The sequence below is a fragment of the Catharus ustulatus genome, chromosome 6, assembly GCF_009819885.2.
Source record: "Catharus ustulatus isolate bCatUst1 chromosome 6, bCatUst1.pri.v2, whole genome shotgun sequence".
Lineage (NCBI taxonomy): Eukaryota > Metazoa > Chordata > Aves > Passeriformes > Turdidae > Catharus > Catharus ustulatus.
This window is the reverse complement of record NC_046226.1, coordinates 33,432,873-33,455,682: the sequence shown is the minus strand read 5'-3', so window position 1 is coordinate 33,455,682 and position 22,810 is coordinate 33,432,873. Positions and strand designations below refer to the sequence as shown.

The 22,810-nt window shown below is 37.1% G+C and overlaps 1 protein-coding gene across 24 annotated transcripts in view; it reads right to left on the bottom strand.

The window, feature by feature from the left end:
* GPHN (gephyrin) overlaps window positions 1-22,810 on the bottom strand; it is a 276,586-nt gene that overhangs the window by 11,466 nt on the left and 242,310 nt on the right. For 12 of the 24 annotated variants that reach the window (XM_033063946.1, XM_033063948.1, XM_033063951.1 and 9 more), the window contains 4 exons: window positions 20,248-20,306; window positions 19,923-20,076; window positions 18,007-18,128; window positions 8,229-8,300 (listed from right to left, as the gene is read on the bottom strand). In XM_033063946.1, coding sequence (XP_032919837.1) covers window positions 8,229-8,300; window positions 18,007-18,128; window positions 19,923-20,076; window positions 20,248-20,306 — 407 coding nt within the window. The remainder of the gene's footprint in view (window positions 1-8,228; window positions 8,301-18,006; window positions 18,129-19,922; window positions 20,077-20,247; window positions 20,307-22,810) is intronic. The other 12 variants (XM_033063950.1, XM_033063954.1, XM_033063956.1 and 9 more) reach the window with 1 other exon arrangement.

The following is a 22,810-nucleotide window of genomic DNA, read 5'->3' as shown; positions in this document are numbered from 1 at the left end:
TACTATGATCATGAAAGTTTTTCATGGAAGACTGTTCCTACTTAGAATGTCATTGAAAGAGTGGGCAATAATGCTAGTGACTGTATGGCCTTGACCTAGAACACAGCACCTCAGGTAAATACCACACTACAACTACAAAATGCCGCTGAGGGTGATGAATGCAGGCTGAAAATGGCATGAGGGCTGTCTTTTGGGAGCTTTGGCTGTATTTCAACTGAAAGTAGAACTACAGCAGTCATTTTGGAGTTTGAGCTGAAAACACAAAAGTTAGGAATATTATGCAAGTTGCAGTTGACCTTTCAGAGACTATCAGAAACTGTGTATTTCCAAATGTCTCAGAAAGAAAATTCTTTCCTCTGAGCATCCTTTCTTTGCCCATGGTTCAGTGAAATATAAGCAGCAGTTAACATGATGTGGTGCTGTGTGCACTCCAATTTATGTGACACAAGAATGACTGCACGCCCTCACTGAGTAAATAGCTCATTGCATGCAACCTTGCACATGCCTCATCTCACCAGAGAGCCCTCAGGTGTCCTCTACCCTGGTATGCCTTACAGGCAGAAAGACTCAAGACTCTTTCTCCACAATGTCCAGTGACTGAAGCACCATGTTCTTTGGCATCACAGTGCAGTCATCCTGCACACCTTTATGATCTGTGTTGGGTTACACCCCTCTCTAGGGTCAGATTGCTTTGTAAGAGGTAGACAACAAGACAACTGCAGAAAGAAGGGCAGATTGCTGCAGACTGCAATCAATAAGATAGATTTATACACTACCCCCTTTTAAAAAGAAATAGTGGCTGCAGTGTTGTGCCATGCCATCATGACTATTGGTCAGGGTTCTGGGTTTCTTGGATCCTCTTAATGACCTACAAAGAATGTCTAAACTGTTTTCTTTCGGAGAAAATAAATGGGCTCAAGTAAAACCATCTCCTTTGTTCTTTAGGAAACAGAGACATTTTATCAGCTGCCTCTTCTGAAATCTTGGGATCATTTTCTCCAAAAACCCAGCACAAGTCTTCCCTCGTCATTGAAGGGGAGTAGAAAGAAGCAAGTCTGCTGTTGGCTACTTCTTCAAAACCAATTGTCTCATATTGATCGTCTAAGTAGTATCTGTATGTAATAAGATATTGTTTACAATTATTCTAGAGTTTGTAATAGGAAAGTCTCTCAAGATCTAAGTATTCCTTAATCCTTGCCAATGAGGCTGCTTGGAATGCAGCAAGGAATAAATATTCATTACATAGGTCGATACTGTGATTCCTGAGGCTCAGACATATCACCAGCCTAAGACTGCTCTCAGTACATTTTTCTCATTAGGTTGTGATGGAGCTGAGGACCTTATCTGGAGCTTGCTCCAGGCTGTTTCATTTTATCTTGTTTAATTATTTAAAAGTTATTCATAGGTAGCAAGACTACCTGTCTGGGGACATGCTAATTCTGATAATGAAGTGGGCTTGCTTTCATTGTGGTTTGGGAATAATGGAAGGAACAGTAAAAAGCAAACAAGTGTATACTTAACTATTGTTAAAGTTAAATAGAATGGAAGTGCAGCTTCCTTACATATGGAATATATGTGTTTATATATATATTAAATCCCTTAACAAAGGAAAAAAATCAATAAACGCCCCTCCCTCCCCCAATAAGCCTCAAACCAAGTGAGGACTCAATTCACATCTTTCCTTACGAGGGCAGCATACCACTGGACTAGTTTGTCATTCAGGTATTTTTGTCATGTAAAAGCTGAATATTACTGGACTTCATGCATTTTTAGAATTTCCAGTAGAATGGAATGTATAATACACTTTTATTCACCATTAAAAATTATTTTTTTACCATGTGTATAGTGCAAGGCATTAAAAAATTCTACTACTAAAACTTATCCAGCCAATAGCACTGCATGTCATCTTCAACATAGTTAGAAAATAAATTTAATTTTTCCAAAAGAAAAGATGTGATAGAAATTTTGTTGCAATAAACTGAAATATTGTTAGTTTGGTTTTTATTTTGAAAAAATGAGACAGAATTCCCTCCCTTGCTGTTGCAGAAAATATCTCTTTTTAAAAATTTTTGGCAGACTTCTTTTTATCACTCAAGTCTGCTTAACTTTATGTTGTGTTTAAGGCTGGTAGTTCCATGACTCTGCAATTAGCACCAAACACTCCTTACAGGAGTCACCTGCTGCAAAATTCAATCAATACTGTAGAGAATATCTCCCTCGCCTTTAGTGGATTTAATGAAGAGAGTTATTACTCAAATTGCACATTAACACTGAGTTGATATAATCAGGTAACAGGATACTACTTCTTGTTTCATTTGTTGTGTAACAGTGAGCAGCTGCTCCTTTAGATTGAAAAAGGAAATAATAAAAGGAAAGGGAATAAATAATCAAAACTATTAAATTCTGAAAGCACAGACAAGATAAGTTTGGCATCTGAGTATAACATGACAAGATTGTTTTAAAAGGCAGGTCACTTGAAGCTAAGAAATAACACTCACTGTCTGAGTAGGTACAAATCAGAAGCTATATTCTGAAGCAGGGCAGGATACCAGATTAGCTAGATTAATGGTCTAATTTACTGAAATAAATCCTTTAAAATATCTTGTCAAAGTGCTATTCTTGGATTTTTTCCCTTCATGGACAGAACTGTAACAGGTGCTCAAATATAATGGTGAATATCTTAATGTAAAGTAGATTTCAATGGGAAGTCTAATTTCCAGATGGCAAAATTACTGTTTCATTTGGTAATTTTCCAAGTCAGAGTGACATTGTACACAAAAAAAGGGAGAGTGCTGTTCTAATATGCTGCAACTTATTAAAAAAATCTGTGCTTAGATATGTTTCAGATCACATCTGATCATCTTTGGTTAATACCTTGAAGAAAATTTGTTATTTAAGGGCTTCATACAGTTTATGAAACTATTCATATACATAAATAAGGATCAAATCCAAACCTTCTTTCAACACCTGGAGCAGACTGTGTCTGCACAAACATGATGTCTATTGTACATACATTTTTGAAGCTGCATAGTGATTACACAAAGAATGCATGTATTTTTAAGTATCTATATTCTCTGCTAATTTTGTCAGTCCAGTAAACAGAGTATCTACTCTACTATCCCTGACCCTTCTTGTTCAGTTTTATGGAACAGAATGAGCAGCACCATCTGGAAATTAGTTGGAGGGTAACTATTGTATAATGGCAGCAGCAAGTATCCAGTAAGACGATGTGTGACATTGCAGCAGACACTTGCTTTCATTGATTTGAAGAGAGGACCTGTAGTACAGCAGGAGCACCTTCTGGATTCATGAAAAATTCTGGTTATCAAAGTTAGTAAGTGGAAAACTTATTCAACACTTGAGCTGTCAAGTGAGCTGTCTTTGAACTGAAAAGATATACAAGAAAGTTTAAGAGCTTGATCAAGAAAATGATGCAAGCCTCATTAAAACAGACATCAGGCATGCAAATTTTCTCTTTTCCACTCTCAAAAGAAATAGCTACATGATAGTCAAGACCAAAGAATTCTCTGTGTTTTAAGTGCCAGTTTGAAGTACCCTAAATTACAGTGTAATTTTCTCTTTCACATAGAAATCAACACATGTTAATTCACTTTTGTTGATCCTATTGTTGTGCTTCACTGTCATTAATTATCAATCTTTCAGCTTTTTCTTAGCAGCAGTAGTTTGATACATGCAATTAAACTGCTCAGTTTTATAATTTAATATAGAAAACAAATAACAGCAAATGATCGAAAAATCACCCACCCCTCTGCAGTAAAATGGGAGATCCCAGTTAAAATTGAACTGGAACCTTAAGTTAGGCCTGACTTATCAAAGCCATTGTCACAGTACAAAATCCATAGCTCATTACTGATTGCTAGGACCATTTCCACCATGTTCTTTGCCACAGGAGTCTCGTTCATTCAATATAACCTCATTACCTGACAATCACTTCCAGTCCTTGCTGTCCATTGCTATATACAGCTGTTACTATTGGGTGACTAACAGAAACACTTGTGGTTGTTGTATTTCTCTATGCAGCAGCCTGGGCTTTTATAAACCCAGGTCTTCTGGCAACCTGTACTTGCAAAATGTGTGCATGCACCATCACAGTCAGCACCTTGAACCTGTGTGCTTTACAGGGACACAGATACAGAAAGACACACATGCACCATAATGCACCAGATGCATGCACAAGTGTCTATTGCGAGTTCAAAAGCAGAGCTGGCCAACCTTTCTTGCCTAAGTATCCCAAGTATTTCAGTTATATGCTAAAAGACACGATTCTTCACAAATTCTGAGGAGCTACGGATTCCTGGACAGACAATGAAAACAGAAGGGCTTAGCAGTGATCCTACACAATCACACTAAAGACCAAAGTAGTGCAGCTGCTCTCCAAACTACAGTAGTTGACTATAAACTTCGAAAGTCTGGAGGTGCCCTGAGCTTAGCACATTCTGGATATGTTCCCACAAACTGGCAACAGTGGTTTGTACAACTTTTGCATCTTAGGAAGTCTCTTATCTGCTAAACAGATGTTACAGAAGAACAGATTTAGCTGAGGTACTAAGACCTGCTAGAAATTCCCCTTGCATGCAAAGATCCCAGTCAAACTTCTAGTTCTATACAAAGAATTAACAAAATAACAAAGAATTTACCAAATTAAAATTTTCACCAAATAACCAACAGACTACTTGTACTCAGAGATCTCATCAAGCTCAGTGATATTTCTTGTTGAGGAAAGATGTAACATGGATTTGATCCTTTATGATTAAGTCTCATTTTTTAACTGCTCATTCAGCTGAGGTGACAGATTTCAAAATGAATAGATGAATGCAGTGAGGCATAAAGACAAAGTCTGTCACCCACTTCTCACCTCATGGCCAAGAGGAGTATTTTGCATATCAGTAATTTGCAGGATGCAGACTGGTGCATAGATGCCACTATTTCTAGGCAACTAAAATCCACCTTTTGTAGAATATAATATTGAATGTAAATTGATGAATACATTTCAATGAATGTAATTCAATGAATGTAATGGGAATTCTGTGTTTTGACTAGTATGTTTTTTGAAAGCAGAAGAAAATCCAATTTTGATGGTGTATGTAGTAACATATGGACACACTTCTGAAATTGTATTTGTTTCAAAATTCTCAAGCACATTTCATCATGTTCTCATAATGTATCTTCCTTCTACCTTCTGTGGTATTACCCTGGATCACTCTGAACAGATGCAATATGTTTTCCCTAGGAAAACAGGCCAGCTTGTGAGGAAAGCTGGAATAATTACAGCAGTTTTTGGCTTGTTCAACATAACTATGTAAGTTTTGTCGATTTGACAGCAATGTAGAAGAATCTGTCTTTGGTACTTTTTGCTGTTCCTTTAATTGCTGCTGCAGCAAATATGAATGTTACTTTGCAAAGTATTCTTTTTCATGTTACATTTATGAACTTGCAGAGATTTTGATTAGACGCCTCCAATTAGAGGTCTTCAGCTTTTTTCCTCAAGTAACCATGAGAGCTGTCTAATGCCTTCAGTGTTTTTTCTATATCAGGATGATAATATATTTTCCTCCACTGTTTCCTTGACCTGCTTCAGAAGACTCCCACTCATAATCTTCGATAAATGCTGAAAGAACAGGACTGAAGCTTTTTTAACAGCTTCGGGTGCTGTACCATTGTACAAACTCATGAGCACTTAATTTACTCTAAATCCAGTATAGTGTGTGTCCTCTGAGTGTAAGAAGCAGCCTGAGAACTGCTGCTTTCCACTAATTAAAAAACTATCCCTAGCTATTTTTGCTGGCTGAACATAATGAACCTTATCAGTACACTTACCAGAAATCCATTAGTTTTTCTAAGAAATTGGATGGGATTACACAGGTAAAGATTTTTGTTTTATCTTCCTTCTTACAAAGGAAGTGAGTCAATATTGATTCACTGAAAAGTTTTCACTTTTGGAGTAGAAAATATTCAACAGTTGTGGCTGGGTTGAAATAAGATGACTGAAGATTACACCACACAATACAATAATCAATGCCAAAGACATTGCTCATCAGTAAAGATGTCAGCGCACTGGTGAGTCTGAAGGGCAACTATGGTGCTGCAACTATTTCAGTGAGAGCACTCATGAAATGAGAATTGGCTTATACTGACACAACTGAAAGTAAAATATGAGGGATATAATTAGTGCCAGTTGTTTCTATATAGCAAATAATATCACCAAATCTGACACACAGTGAATGGCATTGTTATCACAGAATTTCTTACCTTTTAATTTTACTTTAGCTTCAACTGTAAATGTTAAATAAATTTAAAAGTAATTTAAAGTTATTTAATCCCCCCTGTACGCTGGTGTAACTGCTATTGATCTGTAGTATGGATTTCTCCAGGACAGGTAGAAATGCAGTCCCTAAAAGCAATGCCTCAAAATGAAGGCTTTCTCTAGGAAGCTCCACCCTTTATAGAATCATAACTTAATCACTTGGAAAAATGTTTATCTCCAGAACAAAAATGATTTGGAACCCACAGGTTAGAGACAATATAAAAAGACCTTTTAAAATTCTCTGTCATCAGCTCTGTCCTAAAACAAATACTTATTTTTTAGAAAATGTCAAATGAAATATGACATTGATTTTTGTTTTCTAAAAAAAACCCAAAAAACCCCAAAACAAATTCCCAAGAAGAGCAATCTACTGTGTTAGAAATAAGTGAAGAGAAGGACTTGAGAAACTTATCCAGTTTGAGACCAGCAACCTAATTTTTTTGACAGCTGCTAGTTAGTGGAAGGAACGAGAACTTCATTTGTCTCTACAATACTGCACCATATTCCTTCAAGCACAAAGATGTTTTTAACATAACAAAATGCCCATTGCCTTTTCTCCTGCTCTGGAAGCAGAAGCTTTTTTTATTGCTCATGCTTTGAGTAGGAAGATTTATTCTAGGGACTGGTTTTTGTTGGTGCTTTCCCTCACACTGCTTAGAAGACACCAAAGGCTCATTTAATGTTTTATGCAGTAGCAATGAGGTGTGAACTGATTTGTATGAGAAATTCCAAGTCCATCATCTGCTGGTAGATTTTATCTTTTAAGTAATTTCAGGTAAAGCAGACAGTCTTGACAGTATCATGTTCTTCACATTAATTTAAAATGTTTTAAATAGTGCACATTCTCAAGGTTTTTTGGATGTGTAGTATAGCAAAAGGTACTAGTGGGTTGATCTCTTCAGTCCTTTACATGAGGAAAACCTAGATTTATAACAACCTGGCTTCAGTATGAATAACTAATTGCTAAAAAAGAACCAGTTTTTTGAAACCTAAGGATATGGGAGATTGATTCAGTCATGAGAGCAGCAATTTGTTTTCCAGTAAACAAAGCAAACATTAAGCTATAACCCAATCCTCCAACCTTTTCTTACCACCTTTTCTTACATTTATCCCAGTGAGGATCCTCACATCTGAAGTTTTCAGGTATTAGCCTTCAATAGGAATTTCATTCCTTTTTAACCTATTTTTATTTCCTACATGAATGAAACTACAGAAACTAATTTTTTCTGTTTGGTAATGGAGGAAATGACAGGCGGTTTACTCTTCCTCTGTCACCCCTCCTGCTCCTTGGGCCTGTCTATGTTAGAAGGCAAGTTCTGGAAATTAATCTATATTATTAAGCCATCTCCCTAAGTAAGACATAGAATTTTGGAAAAAAATGCATAGTACATAGTTTAGAGATTTCCTGAATGTTCCAGTTAGCCTGCTTTAGAGATGATCAGAACAGTGGTGGAAAACCAAGTATGCAGTGTCATAGACTCACAGAACATTCTGAGTTGGAAGGGACCCACAAGGATCACTGAAGTCCAACTCCTGTTGTGACTGAAGAATCATAACAGTGACTTCCCTGGACTCCACTACTATCTTCAAGCAGGATTTTTCCTAATTTGATCAGTTTTTAAAAGGGAAAAGCCTTGATGGATAAAGATGTTTCCTGAGTAATGTAAACATTTTCATTTTATCAATGTTGTGGAGCCACGTAAGTCTACAGTGCACTGGTGCATAAAAACTTAACTGAAAAGGCAGTGCTACTTAATGGACAGGATAAAACACCATCTGCTCCTGCACAGCAAATGCTGGTTGGATTGGTGCTCCAAGCTCTGCCCTGACAGACACCTGGCCGAGCCTGCCTGTGAGCATGCACGTGCCTCAACGTCCCAAGTGGTTTAAAAACAGTGCTCACCAATCTGGTACGCCTGTCTCCGCAGGGTTCTGGAAGCTCTGTGTCCCTTCTTCTTTAAAAACATCTGGCTTCCTGAGGGTAAAGGAAGCAGAAGGGGTATAATAAAGAGCCAGGGAAGGAGAGAGTCTCCTGGGGTCAAAGGGAAGCTCTGTGCCCAGCTGTGTCCCCCTTGGTGGCTCTAGATATTCAAAATCGCCTTGGGAAATGCTTCCTTTGCAAGGCTAGCCAATGGGAGAGAGAGGGAGTGCAAGGGAACATCCTTCTGTTACAGTTTGGAAGGGCTTCTCACAAGGAATGAAGAGTAAAGTTATGGAAGGATTTAGGCTCAAGTGGGCATGCCAACAAAGCATAGTTCATCTTTCCTTGCAGTGTCTATGGAGAAACTTCTTTACTCTTGACTTCCAAACAAAGCAAAATGAAGTGATAAACAACTTGACATTTTGGAAGGAGGACCACAGATAATGGGAAAATATTTGGAGGTGGGCCCCGTTGAAACATTTTTACTCACACTTTTAGCTTCTTATTCAGGAAATAGGTCTCAAGGCATAATAACTGTCACCTTCTTAACTACAAGGGGGAAAGAGCTGTAATTATCCTAATTTTGTAACTCCATAGTCAATAAAGATGCCACTTCATTCATGAGAAGCTTCATACCCTGCCCCAAGAGTCAGGATTAGAAAACTGTCCAAAACTGAGAAAGTTACTCCTATCAGGACCTTATTTAAAACAACTGATGATTTGCTATGGATTCCCAATTTATGAAAGCAGCATTACCTTTTTGCTATACTTCTTCCAATTCAGTTTTTTGTGGGAAAAAAAAAATAATTTAGATACATCCTTTGTAACTGAAATATCAAATGAATAGAAATGTTTTTATACCCCTAAATGTAGGGTAATTAAATGTAAAATGCAAAAAAACCTGTTTATAAATATAGCTTTTAAAAAAACTTGAAATCAGATATTTATAATTGAAATGGACCATGTCATCAGTCATCACTGTGTGACTCTCGATCCATTTCTTCATTTCAGCTGGCTGGAGAGTTAACAAGAGCAAAGTCAGGCTCCCTCCCCAGTCCACAGCCAGCTGATCCAGAACAAGGCAGCTTCAGTCTGGCATTTCAAACATCACTTTTGTGCACATTCATATCCTGTCTGACTGGGGAATGTGAGAAGAGGAATGGGCCAACGTCCCTACACTACGGTTACATGTGCCCACAGTCACTGCTAACATGAAATTTAAAATCCTATTTTATCACCTTGTAAATCCATGCCATGCCATGTTTCTCCTTATAGCTTATAAAGATGGAATGCATACTAATGTTGATAGGAAGTGACGGAAAAATATTCCAATTATTCAGGTTAAAAGTTTAGATGTCCATTTCTTTCTGACAGGCTTCCCAAGAAAGCCATTTCCTAAAATGGCTTCAGTCCCTCATTTGCTCATCTATTCATTGCCAGAGTAAAAAAGTCAATCTCTGTTTCTCAAAACAGGGTCCCTGTGTCATGAAGTGACACACAAAAGACTTTCAGATTTCATGAATGATCCCAGACTCTGGTGTAACCATCAACATTACAGACAGCAGTCTCAAAAATCCAAGATCTTTTCCAGCACGATGCTAAGGTAAGTTTTGTAATTTCTGCTAGTACAGATTTCTGATTTTGTGCTTCTACTATTCATTGTCCATTAGAATAACATAAAAAGTAATTTAATTCTCTGAAATAATACTTAAGATATTATTTGCAACCAGGAGAAAGAACTCTCTTTTTTTATAATTAGTATTTAGAATAGTGTGAGAACCTCCCTGAACTTGCTTCTGTTTGATTTGTAAATAAATATCCATTCTCACTCTCAATTGAATAACAAAGCATTTGATTTAGTTTGCTAATAACTAATTATTATCACTGTTAAAATTACGCTTTACTTACACTCTGAATTAGTCTAACTTGAATACATAGACACTGCTGCTGAAACAGAAACTTTATTTCGTTTATTCTCCATGTGGCTCAGTATTACTGGAAGGTAATCAGATGATCTTGTAAGAACACCTGTTGAACTAAACAGCCTGAGTTCTGGTATTACTTTAGTACACAGTCCATCCTGGTTCTTGTCCTGGGAATATGAAGGCAAGGACAAATATAACCTTCTAATTCTATAGGAGACTAGCTCTTTATACATATGCTAGAACTTGTATTTAGATGATTCTCAAATCTTTTCCTAAATCTTTACTTCTCAGGATATAAACCTCCATCTGTAAATTTTATTTATATTCTTTAATCCTCTATATATCAATTAATGTTTGGCTGTATTAACAATATACTTAACCAAATTTTATAAGTGATTCTTATCACTGACACAGTGACCCATCTTCAGTGTTCACCACTTACTCAATTGTTCTGTATCTACTGCCTTTACTAGTTTTCATTCTTTTCTTCTATGGTATTAGTAAAATTCAAGCCTCAAAAATTTCTCAGTGACTTGGGAACTCAAATTCCTATATATGTTCTAGGCATTAAGAAGGTTGAAAGTAATTTAAGTGAATGACACTTTGGCCTCTAGAAGCTGAAGTTCTCTTGAATACAGAACTTATCGTTCTAAGTACAGTAATTTCACGATTATAAGCCACCCCGATTATAAACCGCACTTCCGGGTGTCGGCAACTTTTCATTCTTTGTCCATACATAAGCCGCACCTGATTATAAGCTGCATGTTACAATACAGAGTGTGATAAAAGGTATCTCTTCTATCACCATCTGTTGAGTACAGGAGACGTTCTGCTAATGGGCCATCCGTTGAAACCAGGCAGGGCATTGTTCTTTATCTTTTCACAACCCATCCTTCCTCCAGGGAGTCATTGTCTGCTAATGGCCCATTGAGTCCCACTGTGGGACTGATAAAATTACTGCATCCCATTGGAAGTTGCTCCAGCCAGGGGGAAGAGCCCAACATTTCTTACCAAGATAAAAACAGAGGTTTTGGGACACTAAGGTAGCCCCTTTCTCCACTGGACTCCAGAGGAAAACCGGATTTCTCCACATCACCACTGGACCTCCAGAGGGAAACTGCACCTTGTACAGGAGCACTGCTCCAACTGAATCACATCTGTCACTGCAGGAGGATGCAGCCACCATTTAATGGGACTGCTACCAACACCCTGCCTGACAAGGTGTCAGGTTGTACTCTGACTTTGTCAGGGTTTGGAGTTTGTTTCTTTGTAGTACTGTATTTCTATTTTAATTTCCCTAGAAAAGAACTGTTATTCCTAATTCCCCTGTCTTTGCCTGAAAGCCCCTTGATTTCAAAATGATAATAATTTGGAGGGAGGGGGTTTACATTCTCCATTTCAAAGAGAAGCTCCTGCCTTTCTCAGCAGACACCTGTCCTCCAAACTAAAACAGCAACTTTTTGTTCTTTGTCCATATATAAGTCGCACCTGATTACAAGCCGCACTTCGGGTTCAGACCAAAATTTTAGTCAAAATGGTGCGGCTTATAATCATGAAATTACTGTACTTTTAAAATTAACTTATATCTCAAAAACAGACTATAAAAATAGTAATTTTTATTTTCCTCCAACAAATAGATTTCCTCTGTTTTCAAAGACAGGATTTTCAAAGTATTCTGCCCTTTTTGTTATCTACTCTTTACTGTCATGGGCTACTAGTGAGCTCTGATTCTAAAAAATCCTTGAGGAAGGAGCCCATGCTTGTGTTGAACACAGTTAGGAAAATGACACACTGCTGAGTATTAGTTTGCACCTGTCACCTCTACAGCATGAAATTTTATTACCTGTCACACTATAGAGTTTACTACTGGTACAAAAGATTCCTTGGGACTTGCATTGTCCCATTTCACAAGCTCCTTTTTCACCTCTATTTTGGCTCAGATCTCCTTTGTGTTTTCGGAACATGTGCATTAGATGAGATGACTTGTCAATATGACAACTTATGGGAAGATTTCCCTAACGATGATCAAGCGTTGTTGTGACAGATATTAAACATTTCTGCTTGAAAAGGAGAATATTCTTGACAGGGCGCAAGGAAGGAGAGGACCACCACATCTGAATCACCTTCAAACCATTACTCTGTGTCCTTGCATTCATTAGGCTACCATCAAAATTTATAACACCATCATTTTTTGAGCAGAACTAGAAGTGGTCAGTTAAGTAGAACCTAATATTGTGACATTTAATGCAAGGTCTTTTCTATAACAAGCATTTTCTTGCAGTTATTTGTTAAATGATACTACTACAACTACTAATTTTGTTCACAATATATTTGCTTTTACCCAGGCTGGCATTAAGTTGGAGCAGGGAAAGACTAGGATTCTGTGCCTGATTCTGCCCATAACTCATATTCTAACTTATATGATGATATATATTAGGCTGATATTGCATGAGAAATTTTGGAGTTGGAGCATTCTCCTCACTCCACTCCAGATGTTCCATCTATATTATAATAGTAGTAATTACATGAAGCCCACACAAATACAAAAGATTTGAACCTTTTTTTGGGATGGCAAACTTAAAATTGAAGCAGACTAAATCCTTCAGTAAGATTTCAGTATCCACTCTAAATATGAAGAGACTCTACCAAAGCTTTTATTTTAGGTATATCACAGAGTAATGCTGTTACAACAGCAAGGGTGGCTTTTAATAGATTTACCTGTCATTTAGGAGCTGTATGTCCAACAGTATGTCAAAGGAGAGGTAAACAAATAAGAGACTAAACACTTCTAGTGTAGCAAAGCTCTCAAAAACTGCTGATTTAGTAACTATTCAGATAAATCTTTCGAGCAAGGGAGGAAATAATATTAATTTCCTGAATTTTTCTCTAAAGAGAAAGATTCTTTCTCTCGCCACTGTGAAATCACAGGCTTATAAATGAAAATGCTGCTAGAAGCAACTAAATATTATACACGTCTCTGAGAAAAATGATAAGGAAATTAGAAAATAGGAAAAAGAATGCAAAGAAGGGGAAAATGCACTCATGTAAACAAAGGCAAAAGCAGAGGAAATTGAATTCATTACATACGTGATCAAAATTCCTTAGCAAGCTTAATAAGAGTCTTTCATAGAAGAAAAGCTGTCAAAATGGAAGATGACTTTGTAAAACAGAGGCCAACACTACAGCAGATTTTGCTAGGGCTAAACTTTACACTTTAAACAATGGAATACAAAGAACAACACAAATGAAATAATCAGACACAAAAATATCCTGATAATTAGACTTCTACAAAGCAGATCAGAAGTGCAACTTATTTTTATCAATGGTTTCCAAAGAACTTCATAGAGTATATGCAAAACAAATGAAATTAGGAGCCTTTTAAACTTGGTCTTGTTATTGGGAGGCAACATTCAAAAGTACATTGGAATACCAACTTTAACTGGCCAGTTGTTTTTAAAATAATTTTTAACAAGTCTGAAATTCAGAAAAAAATGTAAGACACAACAGTAACAACAATAGCAAAAGGGTTCTTCCTTTCCTTAGTTTTGCATTTGTTTCTTGTCCTTGCAGTAGCTCTGGAAATGGATATGTCTTCCATTTCTACTCAGAGATGTGTGCTTTTCAAACACCTTGGCTTTTATGTGCTAAGAACACAAATAGAGAAAATCTTGGCTTCTGGTCAGACCTAACTTCAGTTGTATCACATTCCCAGGTCTGTTCTTTTCTCCTATTGCTTTCTTCTAGGATTTCAACTGTAAACTTTATCTAAGGGTTTTGGAATTTCTGTTTTTTATTTTGAATTGAATGATATATACAATTTATGAGAATAGAAACAACAGTGACAATCTCAGAAATCATTAAAATACTCCCAAAAGAAATATAATGTTGGTTTCAAATGAAAGCACAGCTGTAGGCTAAGTCAGACTTGAGTGGTCAGTTCAAAATGTAACTTCACGTATGATTAATATGCAAAGGCATTTTTAAAATGCTTCTATAACCTCTCTTCAGAAACCCAGACATTCAGTGTGTTTCTCCATCTTTTCACATTCTCTCTGTTTACATATATCACAATCCTGGGCTTTGAAGCAGCTGGACAAGCTATTTTTTTACCTAAACACCTCTGAGCGATTTGTATGCTGAAATGGTATACAGAAATAACCTCTAAGTTTGTCTTTGCAAATGTTACTCTAAAATTTTTTTATGCTTGTATATTAGTTCTGCAAATATGATTGAAGATGATTTACATGGTTGTTAGAAACCTTGACCTATTACAGCAATTGTAATACTCAACTGTGCTCCCTAATAGCTGCTGTCTCAAACTCCATTAGTGCTTATGGTGTGCAGGAAGTGATACTGCCAGTAAAATGAAGTTAAATTTACCCCATGAAAATTGTATAAAGAAAAGAAATAGGGAAAACCCCCCAAATCTAAAGTATGGGAAGGAAGAAATACATACTATGACACATTAAAGAAAAAAGTACAAGTTTTAAATTTTCCTTTCTGAAAAGTATGTTTGCCAGTATTTTTAGCACACCAGTATATAATGCAGGTACACAAAATGTTCCTGTTTTTCAATGTCTGGATACATATTATACATACAAAATACACATATATATGAGCACACACAAACACACATAATCTATGGTTTAACTTCAGTAAACCATAAAACAGACACTGAAGGCTTGTTCCTCTCTTCTACAAACATGCTAACTAAAGTGTCAAAATCACACCCTTTGTAACATCTTTCTGGTAAGTCTTCTGCATTTGTTCAAGTGCCACAGTACTCCATCAAATCAGTCATGTTAGTCCAAAAGATATGTACTGAAATACTTGTATGGCTAGCACTCTGTTAGCTTTATTAGGCAATGAAGTAACACCGCACTTCTTATCAAAGTGATTTACACAATTTGATTTTCCTTTTGAGTGAAACAGAATTGCAGATGCATTTTGCTGTAAAGATACGGACTGGGCATGTGAGTGTGGAAGAATGGCAGAAGACTTGCCAAGACTGAATCCTGATATCTGGTGCAGAAGATTTTAGCTAAGTCAACAGTACTGAATTATTCTTTCAAAACTTACTGCAAAGTACACTCTGCGATTGCAGGCTCATTATTTCTATTCTGTGAGCTAAAGTAATTACCCCTGCAGAACCTGCTTTGTTAGCATGAAACAGGAAAAAGTAGGAAACAAAACATTTGAAAAGAAGTGTTACTACCTTTGCCAAGGAAATACTATCTCAAGACTCAGAGAACATTTTAATAGTGAAGATTCAAAAGAATCAGCTCTGTCATAACTGAAAGCAAAGCTGCAGGCACTTCCTTAGACTGATAGATTTGTTTGCTGCCTGGTGTTCAGCTAGCATCTGAGAAGAAAAAAAGGTCATAAAATATATTTGTGAAAAGTACAGAAAAGCAAGAAGTTCTCTTGGGCCTCAAATCTCATTACAAGAAAGACATGCCAAAGAAGAGCAACGAAGCTGTTGAAGGGTGTGAGGCACACATTTGATGAGGAGAGTCTGATGGAGCTGGAATTGTTCAGCCTGGAGAAAAGGAAGTTCAGGGGAGACCTGATCCCTCTCTACAAAGCCCTGAAAGGAGGGTATAGCCAAGTGGGGATCAGGGATCTTCTCTCAAGTAACTTGTGACAGGATGAGAGGAAATGGCCGCAAGTTGCAGCATGGGAGGTATAGATTGGATATCAGGAAAAATTTCTTCTCTGAAAGGGGCACCAAGCATTGGAACAGGCTGTCCAGGGAAGTGATGAAGTTTCCATCCCTGGAAGTATTTAAAAGACGTTTACATGTGGCACTTGGGGACATGGTTGAGTTGTGGACTTGGCAATACTTGTTGGATTTGATGATCCTAAAGTCTTTTCCAACCTAAATGATTCTATGATTCTAAAGTTGTTTGCCATTTATTACTGAGAGCTTTCAAGATTAGTTATCTTCACAGACTCTCCATGCCTAGGAGGTCACAGAAACAATTCCTGAAGGCAATGGAGCACATAGCTACAGTTTTGCACAATGACCTTGAGTTCAAATTTTCCTTTTGATAGTGTTGACTTTACAGAAAAGCTGGGACTATACCTATTTGATTAGAACAAGGCCATAAAGAACAAACAAGCTTTTATGCTCTTATTTTTCCAGAGGGCACTACCAGGGAAAGCATCTTTTCCATTGAAAGAAGCCGTTGGTAATACAGGATATAAATTGTTGTTGACAATAATGCTGGTAATGGTAGCTGTTACTTTTGGTCCTGCAGGTGGTAAAAAGTTTCACCTACAGTATTTTGCTGAAGAAAAACTCTGCGAATCCCTCTACACAGAGATGACTCTCAGGAGCTAAAAAACTTTTTGCGGCTGTTTTCTTTTTTCTTAGCTACATAAATCTAGAACCTGATCTCTCGATATAATAGTTTGATTTGAAAACTATTCTACTTATGTTTCAAAGTTTAAAAAGGTCCTTATAATACAGAAAGCTCTAGTGATCCAGGACATTTAGATACCATTCCTGGAAAGAACAGTCTCATGAGTTTAGACTCTGTATGACATCACCACCTGAAACTGGAAGCATTCATGGGCAGGAGGGCTCGATATTTATTGCTGTTTGGAACTGCAGTGGTGTTTTACTAGGATAGAGAAGAAAAAAGGGCACAGCTGGATGCAGTGAGAGTATCCAGAAGTATTTGCCTTCCCTAAGATCACAACTATGATGTCACTTCAAATTCAACTGCATTTCCTGCAGCCACCATGCAGGTTGGTTTAATTATTGCAAAACCATGCAGTGGCTGGCTCATTCATACACCTTCTGTCAAGCTAGTGATGTTTTGTATTGAATACTGCTTTAGGGAAGACTGGGTTTGAAATGACCTGTTCTGTAACAGTAACCTGGTTGGATTCCCTTTCAGTCCCTCACTGGGACCTTGTCATCTGCTTATCTGTTTTGGTTTGATTTTGTTTTTGGTTTTTTTTAACTTTTAATTACCCACTAGGACAACCTGAACGACTCCCTGCCAAACCAAGTCTGTCAGTTGGTTTGATACCCAAACTGAAAAGCAAGAAAGACTATTCAAAGCCTCTAGGTCTCAATAAATTGAGGAAATGCATTATGCTGAGACACTCAGGCCATGGATGGCACTAACTGCACAGCCTTGTGAAGGACAGAAAACTGAACACTTATCCTAGAGCTCTCAAGAGATGTCACTTCACTACCACTGGGAAACAAGGAGCAATCGCTGTCAGATGAACAGAAAGATTGATCAGTAGGGTGCTACTCTGTGGCAATCAAAGTAAAGACCACTAAAGCTAAAAAAAATACTCTTCCATATATTTTTGGAAATGTTGAGCAATATGCAGCAGTGGGGCCTTCCTCTACAGACAATTACTCAGAATATGACAAAATTTTATACTCTAAATTAATTTTGGCATGGAAAATAAACTCTGAGAGAAAATTTCCTTCTCTCTTTATTTGACCAGCAAAAAAGTATAGCTGCTGTAGAACTGTCTCCCCTTATGTGTTTTAAGTAGGGTGCTTGGAAGGATACTGCAGCAATAAATTCAGTCTGCAACACGAAATATATTATCTGCTTCAACAAACAGAATGCAAAACAAACACCATTAAATAATAATTTTTTTTCAAAAGATTCATCCTAATACTAGAATAGACTTATTTCTTGCTCTAATAACAGGGTGAAATACTTTCTCCAAGATGTGCCTTGTCACAACACAGTGACCCTTGTAATGACTGACATTTTCTCTGGCATTTCTTTTTCCCATGGATGCCATAAAGTGCATCGCATGAATATGAAGTGACATCTTTACTAACATGTGGTACTTACTTATCACCCACAATTCCCAAGTTGATTGTTGGATAGCCATGTTCTTGGATTGTAGCTAGGAGAGTTGAACGGTTACTGTCCCGAATCTTTCCTGGCAAGAGGTCATCCTCAGGATTCAGCAGCTATAAAACCAGAAACACTCTCAGTCAGTCTCCTTGGAACACTGTGCTTTACACAAGTGAGAATTTTTTCTTCAGGTTGGACAGGATATTTTTAGACATATATCATGAAACATACATATAGAGTGATTTAGTGAATTTAAATTAATAAGGTATGTAATGTGCTTGTTTAATCCATGTTGTTTCGTTTGTTTCTAGTGGTTCATGTCTGCAACACATTCTTACTCTTTATGAGTACATGGCTTCTAATCTCAGACATTAACAGTTGAAACAAAACTTTTAAGTTTTTATGTTATTATTCCTCTTTAAATGGTTTTAAGGGAATCTCACTGATATTGTTAACCAGATTTAAAGGCATTGAAGTTCATTGTCTGCTTACCAAAAACAATGTCTTTTAAATACAACAATCTGCATGGGATTAGTAGATAGAAGCTTTATGCTTAGTTCTTATATCAACTACTATTTTGGATTAAAAACTTTCTCTCAAGATATTATATTGTGGCAACTACCTCATATGTGTTATGTATTTTGGAAGCTAAACTACAAAACACACACATGTAAATGTATGTTTTATATACAATAGAAATTGTGATGTAGGACACAAAAGGACAATACGATATTGACAGGAGGTAAATAATAGAACTATTAATAAGACTGTATCTGTCAAAATCATAGCATTGGGTAATAAAGTAAAAATAATGAAAAATAGAGCATGAGCAAATACAATGCTTTGGCTTGCAGTTCTCTTTGTTATAACCCACTGTGCAGGGTCTCTTAACATTTTACAGAAGATAATGTCCACATCAGTAAAGGAACCTTTGATGACATGCAAGAATCTTCACTCATATGGATGTTACTAATCAGAAAATCACCACCTGTAATCCTTGTAGCTCTGTGGATTTATTCCCCAGTTAGTTGTTTGGTTCCTGCATGCCACACCCTGTTTATACTATGAAATCTGGCAATAATCTCTACACCAGATGACAAAATTCAACCTATGAAAAGTTTTCAAAATCTTTCTAAATAGAACATGTTCAAGCTGTATGAGAATAAAGCTATTGAGTTAATATTTGTAGATGGATTGCAAAAAGTTTGTCTTAAAGGACAGTCAAAACTTCATGCTGTCTTAATCCATATATCTCAACCCACATGTTCTTTAGGTTTTGCTCTTCCTATTCTTTCTCTGTCCTGCTGCTGGAAGAAATGAGAGGACACAGGTGCTGGCCTGGGTCAACATATGTAAAGTTAATAAATTAAATTAAACCTGATTTTTCTGATGTAGTTAAAGCAGTTATAAAGCTGGTCTGCTGTTCTTCAATGGGAAAGTGTCTGGATTTCAACAAGCACTAGTATTAGAAAGAATTTTGAGGCACAATACTTCAACAAGGCATTTGGTAGAACTATTCATTTTTCAAAGCCAGTTTGTCTGCCATTTGTGTTACAGACATAGAGGGTGTTGCTTAAAAGAAATTACTCCTCAGCCATGACCGGCAACATGAATTACAACCCCAACTACCCCACAGGTTCTCCCTTGCTGGCAGGAGGAAAGCAGCTGGCACATGGTTGGACACATCGCCAAAATTTTGGCAAAGAGATTGTGAGACCTGTGAGAAAGCCCCTCAGGGAGGAAACACAAGCAGATTATGGGTTGATCCCTCACAAAAAAAGCTCATGTCAGCATGAGTTGCAGTCAAAAGTGAGTCTGCTCAGGAACAGGGTGGAAATCACTAACCAAAACACTGCCTCTAAAAAACCATACCGTGTTTCAGAGTATAATTCTAAACAAACTTTTCTTACCTCATTCCCTGTTGACATTACGGCAACTACTGGAAACTTGTTAACTTCTACTTCAGTTACTCCAACAGTTGCTAAGAGACCAATCTCAGACGGACCCATGTGGGTTCCTTTCGCCAGCACACATTCACCTCTTTTAATGTCATGTCCTATGGGTCTGAAAATCAGGACAGAAAAACAACATGAAAGAGAAACAGAATGAGATTCAAAGCACCTTTCCTTGATTGGTCTTGCCTGTCAAAATGTCAGTACTACTCATGATTAAAAAATTACTTTGAAATTCATCAACCCTTCTATTCCTTACAGAGGTACTTTAATAAATACAGACCTGATATCTTGGCCTGGTCGAGCTTGCACCAGGATTCGAACTTCTAGTTCTTCAGTGCCCTACAAACACAAGGACATCACATACGGTCAGTTGAGCTATTCAAAGAAAAGTATGTTTAATTTCTCACAAGTCCACACAGCTTACAGCACCCATTACACTGAGACATTATGGTTTAAGCATCACATTGTTCTCCTGATTTGTTTGTCAAGGTTGTAACAAAATGTGTGCTAAAACTGAACAGCATTTTAAGAAATGCTCTTTATGATGAGCTCACTGGGGGGTACCAGTATTGAATACATAGTTTTAGCTTCCTATTTTATTTTCTAACGATATCTGTGTTTATATACCTTTCCTATGTTGGTTGATCTGGTATACTGAGTGGCTTCTTTCTACTCCTCTCAGCCAACTTAATCTGGTCAAAACCATCTCAAAGATGGCACTTCAAACAGACCATTAGTCTGGCAGACAGTAGGCCACTACATTAGCACAAAGGTGGGAGGAATCTATGTGCTGCAGCTATTTCAGGATTTTCATGCAGATTCCTGTAGTGGAAACTCCTACTTGAGAGCCTTGTACGAATTAGAAAGGGGCTCATTCATCTTGTTTATTTATTGTGAACAAGAGACAGTGCCCTGAAAAGTCTGACGCATTTCCTTGTTCACAATGTCAATGGTTTGGTGATTCATTCAATGCCAATAAATGGCATATGACCTATATTGTTAACATTTAATTTTAAACCCTGCAAATGGTTTATGATATATGCACTCAGCTTTGAGATAGTGCCAGTCTGTCAGTAGCATTAAATCTAAACTTAGACTGGAACAAATTTTGTTTTTACATTATCAGGTAGTGCTTCATATTTAAATACCTCAAAATTATAAATCAGACACTAATATTACATGAAAAACAAGGCAGGTCAGTGTTATTCTACAAGAACAGTAGTGTTGTATTGGACACTGGGATTTGTGTCTTTTCTTAAAGGTGATATGGGCCTCAGTTTCTGAGTTCAAGCCAAATGTTCTAACTTAAGGCCCCAAAGTTAAAGCTAATGAATGTGCTATTAGAGATTGAGATTCTGTTTACTTACTGCGAAGATTTAAACCCCTGAAAATCAGAAAATTACTAATGAAAATATTTCTTACTTGATCCTAGTATTTTCATATGCTTTTCAGAAGCTTTTATTGCAAACTCAGTTTCTTTGGTACTTGCTATTTTTGTACAAGAGATCATTCTTGTCTGTGAGTGTTCCAATTGGCTATGCTGGTGCCTAGAGTGGCCTTTTGCCCCCTCATTGCCAGCTGAGGCTGTAAAAGGCACTTGAGTTTTGCAATAAAACCTTGGAGCAATGCTTAGTTCAAGAATTAATTTTTTTTAATGATACTCTTGAGGATGGTTGTTCAGTCAGGAAGATTTGAAATTTCCTATCTTTGATAACATTTAAAGAGAAGATTTTGAGGGAATCAAGAGGAGAGGGAATGATACCTTTCATTAATGGAAAAGGTTCTGTTTAAGATGCCTGGATTAGGGGAAATAACTAAAAAAGAGGCTTCTGAGGAATTCAGCAATTCAGGTTTAAAAGGCACTGTGGAAAGTGTGACTATGGACAACATGGTGATATACAGAGATTGACATATGTGGAACTGATGGATATCCCAGAATGCGTAAGGAATACAATACAATTCAAGGTGGCTAGAAGAGTTTGCAGAGAGGTATGGCATTACACTGAGAACATCTTTCCTTTGGTGCGTGTCAGGCAGCATTCTTGCTGTGTATTAATATAGTTTGAACTATATCTTGTTCTGGTGGCTGTGAACAGCTGCCTGATACACTGATGCTTGGGCTTGATGCAGGATCTAACTCGTGTTTTGGTTGATCACACTGGGCTCCTTTCTCTTACAAGGTGACATAAAAACTCAAGATAAAAAGGATGTAGACATGTTTTTTAATGAATGTGCATTTAGCAAGCTGATGAGAATTCTTCCTGATGGACAGATGTAATTCCTTTCAGGTCTATGACTTCTAAGGTCATTTAGGGAATGCTTGTTGTGAAGTTTAAGTACTGCTACCACAACTAGAACTCAAGGCATTAATTCCTTTGAAAAGTAATCCCTTTTCAGAAGAAAATTTCTCAGATGTTAAAGATTTCTCTTCAGTTAAATCCCAGCCCTGAAGGAGCTCTTAACACTAAAAAGAAAAATGTTCTTGAAATATGCAGCCACCTAGACATGAAAAGGAAGAGAATAACATATTAATTAAATTATTCTAATTATTACGAACAGGATTTGTTGAGTGGTGTATTCAAAGACAAGCAGAAATTAGAGAGTTCTACCCATACTTATAGGCAGGAAAAAGAAGTTGAAGATGGCTGACCATTTGTGAAAAAATTCCGACTTTAAGCAAATAGCCAAATAACCTGTTCTCATGCAGAAGAGAACATACACATAAAAAGTGGAAGATAAGACAGAGTCATCCAAAGAAGAAGTAGAAAAAGAAAAGGTTACCATGTGTGTTGCTCTGCAATGTGATAGTCCTCTCAAGATAAGGTGGGCAATGGCCACAAAAA